Source organism: Curcuma longa, unplaced genomic scaffold (genome assembly GCF_044706935.1).
Source record: "Curcuma longa cultivar G26 ecotype Majalengka, Jawa Barat unplaced genomic scaffold, ITB_CL_G26_1.1 contig_22182, whole genome shotgun sequence".
Taxonomy (NCBI): domain Eukaryota; kingdom Viridiplantae; phylum Streptophyta; class Magnoliopsida; order Zingiberales; family Zingiberaceae; genus Curcuma; species Curcuma longa.
The window spans coordinates 4,118-12,169 of NW_027431834.1; the positions used below are offsets into that span (position 1 = coordinate 4,118).

Consider the following 8,052-nt stretch of genomic DNA (forward strand, 5'->3'; position numbering starts at 1 on the left):
TATTCAATCAATAGTCTTGTTTTTTACTCATGTCAAGGATTCAATCAACTGCTAATCAATTGAGCTTTGAATTGAATTATTTGTTCATGAGTCATCTAGCCTAAGTCAACTCCTTAGTTAACTAAGCAAACTAGTCAACTAAGAACACCTTCCCATCAATTGGATTATCAATTATGACTAATCTAATAGTCGATTCAATGTCTAAGTCTTCTTGAAACTCAAAATATATGTCTCTCAACTCTCATAACTCAATTAAGAGTTTACTTTTGCAACTTTACTTTGCCCATAAAATCATCTCACAACTCAATTAAGAGTTTACATTTGCAACTTTATTTGCCCATAAAATCATCTACTATTAGGTTGTAAGTCTCTCAAATGTACTAAACCCTCAATTTGTTCCATATGTCATCCTTCACTCATAACCTACACAATCTGCCTTTTTCCCGCTACTTCGAAGTTACTACAACTTCACTTTCACAAGTGGTGATCTGCCATTAGGTCCTCAATCGCTCAAATGCACAAGCCCTTGCTTCACTTGTTTCTCATCCTTTACTCCTTCACCTACATAGTCCATCTCTTGCAACCATCTTTACAACTGGACCTTGTTGAATCATAAACTTTGTGAGTTCTATGTGTGTTCCTACCAAGTTCCTGCACAATAAAATGCATATATCAATAGCACAAGAAATCCTAACTTAAACCCTTTACCCAACATGTCAAAACACTATGGTCGAACACGACTAGTTAAGGTATATTTGATTTTTTTTTCTTTTTGATGTTTGATGATTTATATTAGAAAAATCAACAAATGAAATAGAACCTAAAACTTGGTTCTCCTTACAATTAAGCTCTCTTGAACTTAAAATTTATCGTTAGGAGATGAGATTTACTAACTTAAACCTCTTCTATTCTCTCCCTTTGACACACATCAAAATGGATGAACAAAATATAATTAAAACATATGAAATTAATAGTACAAATGTTTTCTTACCCATCATATAGATTTAAATAAATAAAATAAGTTTCAATGAAAAAAGTATACTAAATTCTATTTCTAAACTTTCTACTAAACTCCAATCAACTCACAAGTTTGAGCCAATCGAATGAACTGCATTCCCATCAACTAATAATTGTCTCAATCAAATTTGTTTCAAATAGTTCAATAGTATCAAGTTTTAAAAATTTATTTAAAAAATTAAATAGACCTCTAACAATACTAAAATTATGTAGAAAAGTTTGTTATATATATTTAATTTAGAAAATTCATTTTTCATGAGAAATCATCATGATTTTCAAATTTAATAGAAAGTTTAAAGATAACTAAAACTTTCAATACCTTAATTTTGAAAACATTTAACAATAAATCTATATTTTCAAATATAATTTTTAATTATGATCTTTCAACAAAATATACACTATTAGTACATTGACCCTCCTTATAATTGGTTAATGATTAATATATTAATACTTTTGGTCTAACATAATGCTTCATAACTAACATTTAACATTGTGAATCCAAGAGTATTACCCTAACATCTCCTTTATCTTATCAAGTTCACTCCTAAATTTTGAGTGAGATGTCATGGTGCAACCAGACACTAAGTGATCGAGCTTGATCATTGTATTTTGATGCGGTTGGCAAAGATATAATTTATTTGATTTGGACAACGATGTGTACCAAGAATGTAGGTGCTAATACAAATATTGTAAGCGCAATAAAAAAGTTCAAGTGAATTAAGGTAGATTATACACTTAATTATGAAAAGTCTAAATGGGCCAAGTAGATTATACATTTGATATTAAAGAAGCCTAATCAATGTTGGCAATGGAAGATATAACCGTATTAGGAGATTGGGTATTAGACATATGAAAAAAGTCTTGGTAGGTTAAACTGGACTAAATACTAGACACGGAAGGGAAGGAAGACTTGGATGTGATACCTCTTGGTAGAGAGGAAGTTTTGATTGGTGAAGGATGATCATAGACTAAGTATTGAAAAAGTCCAAGAGATAAATTCTTGGATGATGAAATGTGAGATTGACTTGTACTCTAGGTAAGGATAGCTTTCTTGCATAAGCATTGCATTGACCAAAAGTCAAAGTCAACACAAACAGTCGACTAATAGATGTTGACAGACGACCAATGCAGTTGACTAATAATTGACAATGGTCAATTGATAATTTGTATTTCCATTGTGATAGTTAACACATGATATGATTTTATCTACTTGTGATAGATTAAAGAACTAATCTAGTATTGCTCTTTGTTTGTTTCTTCTTGTCGCTCACTATGGCATGTTTTAAAGCCCTTGGCCTTGTTCAATGTTGAAATTAACAGTGAGCAAGATGAAGAGAGAATGGCTCATAAATTTACACATGAAGTTGGCATTCCGAATGAACCCATTTTGCAGGTTGGAAGCAATTCCTTGGTACAACAATGGATTGGCACCAATTGAGGTATGCTACTTCTTTTGGTCCATTTGCCTTGATACTGAAAAATTTTAGAACTCCTACTCGCTTCATATGCTTAATGCTATGCACTTAGTCTCCTGACAACATGTTAGATTACAAGAACCTTAGTTACATCAGCTTCTCCCTCTTCTCTCAGGAAGCTCGAGAGAACCAAGTCAAATCAAATACATTAATTGGAAAACACACTACAGAATCCAATGACATCAAAATTCCTAAGCACAATTCAGTTTTTACATCTGCTTCCATCCAGTTCCTGAAGAACTGCCTCCATTGTTGGTCTCTGGTTTGGCACTTCACTTGTGCACAACAACGCCATGCCTGCTAATTTGGCTGCCTCAGGCTTCGAGTAATTCCCTTGCAGATTCTCATCAATGAGGTCTTCAAGTTTACCAGATTCCACTTCAGGTCTCAAGTGACTGATTCTTGTCTTTCCCGTGAGGATTTGGAACATAATGACCCCAAACGCGTAAACATCGCTCTTCTCGGAGAACCGACCAACCACGGTGTACTCGGGGGCTAAGTATCCCATGGCAGCACTTGTCTTGAGAGAGGAGAAAATGACATCGTCTGCTAATAGTTTGTGTAGGCCAGAACCGGAGAGTAGGGGGTTGAAATGGTGATCAATGAGGACTTTTGTCGATGACATGTTTTGATGGAGCAAGGAGGGCTTGATAGGTTTGTTGCTGTGGAGATATTCCAAACCTATGTAAGAATCAAACAAATTAGGATTCCTTAAGGCAAAGTACAAATGTAGTTAAATGACAAGATGAAATTCATATAGCCCCATCTTAAAAGTTCAATGCTTGTTGTTGTTGTTGTTGTTGTTACAGTAGTATATTCATTAGTATAGCTATCCGAGAAGGAAAATAAATAGTCATATTGGTCGAGTAGAATACCTTTGGCAATGCCTTTGATGATACAAACTCTTACAGACCAATCAAGAACCTTGTGAATCTCATGGCCTTTGACATCTAGATATTCCGACAAGCTCCCATTTGCAACAAAATCATAAATGAGGAAACACTCCCCTCTTGCTCTCGAATAGCAAAAGCCCCTTAATCCGACTAGGTTCTCGTGCCTTAGCAATGTCAATGCCTTCAAACCCTTGAGAAACTCTGCTTCCTCTGACTTGCAACTAGTTTTGCTGATCCTCTTCACTGCAATCTCCGTTCCATCACGTAGTATCCCCTTGTATGTTGCCGCAAAGCTACTCTTCTTGCTAAGTAAATTCACCTCCGAAAAGTACTGAGTAGCACACTCTATCTCCTCCAAGTTAAACCTATAGATCTGAGGAGCCTCATGAGATGACCCGATGCCGCTCCTCTCATCGGTCATTGGATCCCAGCGGCTGGAGTACTCAAGGCTAATGAGTGGAGAAGCAGTTTGATATGAGCACTTAGTAGGATCAGTGCTAAGAAGACTATTTGAACCCCTAAGCAAACCACTACTAAGTTTTTGTTTCCGATAGTTTTGGAGCCAAAAGAAGGCCATAAGGGCGCACACAACTACTCCAAATACAGCTATGGTGACCGCGATAATGATGGCCAGGTTTGAGGAGTTTGAAGAGCTGGAACAATGAGTTGTGCTGCAATCTGAAGAGATGTTAACAGATTGTGGAAGATCTTGAGGTGTCAAACCGGCACTGAATGGTTCAGGTCTGCTTGCATTGAGATCAGCAGAAGTGCAAACCCTGAGATCAGTGAATCCACTTCCACATAGACCAGTGTTATTGCCATACTTGAAGCTTGGCCCCAATCTCTTTAATTCTTCATAAATATGAAAAGTGAGTGATGAATCCATGAAAACAATGCTGAGAAATAGTTCAGAAAATCACAATGTTTCGATTACCTGAAGGTACATTGCCGGAGAGCAAGTTGTTTTGAACATCTAAAAATGTCAACTGAAGAAGCTGGGAGATTTTAACAGGGACTGAACCAAAAAGGTGATTGGAGCTTAAATCCAACCATTTCAACTCAAATAAGTCTCCCAGTGTTGCAGGGATGGCCCCATTGAGGGAATTAGATTGCAGAGCAAGCAGGTTGAGACTCTTGAGAAGTCCCAGATGAGGAGGTATGCTCCCAGTCAACTTGTTGTTTGAAAGCTGGAGAACTAAATGAACACAAGAAATGCACAAATTTACCTATCAGAATCATTACAAACAAAACAAAAGCTACTAAGCAATGCAGAATACATGAAAGATGGACTCACTGACAAACAAAACTGATGAAAAAGATTTCTTTTTGACAAAAAAAATGAAACAAAAAAAGCAAGAATGATTCACAAAAATGTAATTTTTATTTCTTTTGCATGAGATTTAACTCACCTTGGAGGGCAACCATTGCTCCAAGCTCCTCGGGTATGCCGCCGGAGAGGTTATTGACGTTGAGGTAAAGGTCGCTCAACGCCGTCAGATTCGCAATCTCGATGGGGATAGCGCCGGAGATGTTGTTGAAATGGAGGTAAAGCCCAGTGAGGCTGCGCAGCCGAGCCACTGCCGGAGAGATGGAGCCGGAAAGCCCCTTCCCTTGGAGAGAGATGTTGGCCACCTTCCCGGCCGCGTTGCAGCCCACGCCCTCGAACTCCCCCCCGCATGGCTCGCCGTCGGCTGTCCACGAGGAGAGCTGCAGGCTCTCCGGGTCCAAGGAAGACTTCAACTCCATGAGAGCACGCAGCTCGTCGACATTCCCTTGTACTACAAAGCCGAGAAAGAGGAACAAGAAGAAGCAGAGGAAGAAAAGGGCATGGAGTGGAAACGAAATCAACGCCATTTCATCAAAACAGCCACTTCGATCTCACTGTCTGTTTCAAGGAGCTTGGATTCGTCTTTTTCTCGGAAGGGAAGAGGTGAACGGAAGGTAAAGGCAAAGCAGCAGCAGCAGCAAAAATGGGATTTTTATTGGCGACAGAGAAGGCGTGGGAGTAATTCTCAAGGACAAAACTGGTAAAGAACAGGGACCACGGAGAGAATTTAAACTCGAGGGGATTGAGATTGGAACTTGTGGTCGCGCATAGAGACATTAAATTGTGTTATCACCTCGATCAAGGAACCCACACTACTGCAGTTGGTGAGAACTAGAAATGTCACAATTTCACATTCTTGCACTTATTTCCATTCCCAGTTAAACTTGTTTCTCTCGTCTTTGCCAATCTTGGCTGACTGCTGTTGATGTTACTACATTCTCATGCAGAGATTTACAAATGAAATTTTAAACCTTATCTCATGGAATAAATGTAACTGCATAGGAGCATATAGATCATCCTGGCTGTGGTTGTTAAAGGCAGAAAAAGTGCTTTGAAAGCTGACTCAAGCATGCACCATGCTCATGCTCACTTTCTTTTAGGGCATAGGATTCTTCCCTGACAGAATCTAGCTTTGGTGGTGGAATCTGGTTCTCCACTTCCATTCCACATCTTTGCACAAGGAAACACACAGGAAGAAAATTCCATTTGGGTTTGGGGCATTTGTTTGGTAGCACAATTATCCTAATAATGGCTAAAGAATTGAGCCAAATGAGAAGTATTAAAGCTCTGGCACTGCTAATTATAATTAGGTGGAGATGTTGGGAAACAGCCCAGTTTTTGGATGTGGATGCCAAATTTTTATGTGGGAAATCTTGAATGGTTCACATCTTGGCGTTGATTGCTTTAATGTTTGTCCCAATTATTTGTCTTAGTTGTCTTGTCTATTTGGAAGTGGGCATTCATTCAGATAGGCATAGGAACTTATGCATGGCTTTGTCTTGTTATTAGTCAACTTAAACTAAAAGGTTAGCTGAATGTATAGAGGCAATTTTTTAAAACATAAAAATGAATTTGCTTGGAGCAAACTGAAATTTTCAGCATTGAATCTAGTTGAGAATATAATTGGTCCTAGAAAAGAGACAAAATTTTGGCACCAACCAACTGCATGATTGACTAAAACTGTGGTGCTTTAGATTTTTTAATTAGACAGCATTGAGCAAGTGGAGAGGTGTACAGTTGTTTATGATAAAGAAATGTGATGCTTTATTTTAATCCTCTTTCTCACAGATGAAGACACATTATTCATATTAGTTCAATGCAACGTTGCATATGTTGTCAGGGTTGAGACTTTCGATGGTTATATATTATATGTATTATAACGAAGGACTTGGACTCTGCCTGTGTGTTGTGTGTGTGTGTTTTAATTAAGTTTTACATGTTTGTTAGCCTTAACCCTAACCCTAAATAATCTGGGGAAGAGCATCTTCCAAGGAAATAGACTGAGGACAAAGAAGAAGAAAATGGATAGCTGGCCAAGTCATTAAGAAATAGCCACGTTTATTGTGCCTGACTAGCTAGTTCATTATCTAAATTCTTAGATTAGCCAGATAGCCCTCTATTTTCTTAAGAAATGAATTCACATGAAAATTAAGTGGGGAAGAAGATGTGACTGTGCCGGGACATGATTGAGTTGATTAATGCAGGATAGACTTATTAAAGTAGGCAAGGATCGAATCTCGATGAAGCCGAGGTAATGCCTTCCCTCGTAGTAGCCAACTACAACTTTCCGATTTACCTCCTCACAGATGAGTGTGGGCCGACCGTATGAGATCGTTGGGATGGCAGATTCTACTTTTTACTGAAGAGGAAGAAGATGTGACTGATGACACTTCTTCAAATCTCTGATCTCAACATCTAAAGAATCACTTTTAGATTTATTAAGATGGGATACTACAAAAATAAGGGATACGAAAACAAAAAAAAGAGAAGAAATTGAAAGAAAAAGACATGCACCAAGAAAAAGCTCAAGAGCTATAAGTCAATGAGGCCGGACAATAATTCAAGGTTGATTGTCCAAAGAGCAAGAAAAGAGTGAACATAAGGAGGTAATCAAGAAGAGAACCAAGAAAAACTTAATTTGGTGCTTTGGTTGTGACAAAAAAAAAGTTACAAAAGTCAATGTCTAAAGATGAAGAAGAGGAAGGAGATTCCAACGACTAATCCATCATCAAACTTTCAAAGCCAAATTCAGTGAGGGAAGCTCAAATTAAGGAGAAACTAGAAAAAGATCAACAAAGAGATAACAAATTTCTTACCTAACTCTAAATTGCATGATTTAATGTATAATATCTTTATAATTGTCTAAGAAAAGAACTACCATTTTAAAATAAGAACTTAGGAAAATTAGAGCTAAGGCTAACTCAAAACACATGCTAGATAGGCATTAGAATCCTAGGTTTTGGGATGTGAAGTTAGAATATCAAATTTTGAGATCAAAGCTTGATGACATAAGAAAGACCTTGGAGAAATTTACAAATGGTTCTAAGAACATAAATATGATCTTAGGAAGGCAAAGGCCAAATCATGACAAAATCAGTTTGTGCTACAAATTGATGTCTAAAAGGAAGGTCGAACAACATCTTACACTAGAGTCCTATTTAACTATAGTATTAGACAACATGAATCCTTTAGGCCTAGGAATACTAGCAAGACAAAAGGTCATATGAAAACTACAAGGAGGTTGCATTAAATATTTAGTTAACCCAACTAGCTGGACTATAGATTTTTGGATCCCATAGAAAATAACTTCATCTTATTAAATGGGATTAGGGTGCCAATG

The 8,052-nt window shown here is 37.5% G+C and overlaps 1 protein-coding gene across 1 annotated transcript; it reads right to left on the bottom strand.

Annotated features, from left to right (window-relative positions):
- Positions 1-2,496: 2,496 nt before the first annotated feature.
- Positions 2,497-5,317, bottom strand: LOC141817845 (uncharacterized). The gene is made up of 4 exons (XM_074705471.1): positions 4,795-5,317; positions 4,320-4,580; positions 3,368-4,237; positions 2,497-3,173 (listed from the first exon to the last, which is right to left on the bottom strand). Exons 1-4 carry the CDS (start codon positions 5,237-5,239, stop codon positions 2,695-2,697), a joined length of 2,055 nt encoding a protein of 684 aa, XP_074561572.1. The 5' UTR covers positions 5,240-5,317; the 3' UTR covers positions 2,497-2,694.
- Positions 5,318-8,052: the final 2,735 nt, after the last annotated feature.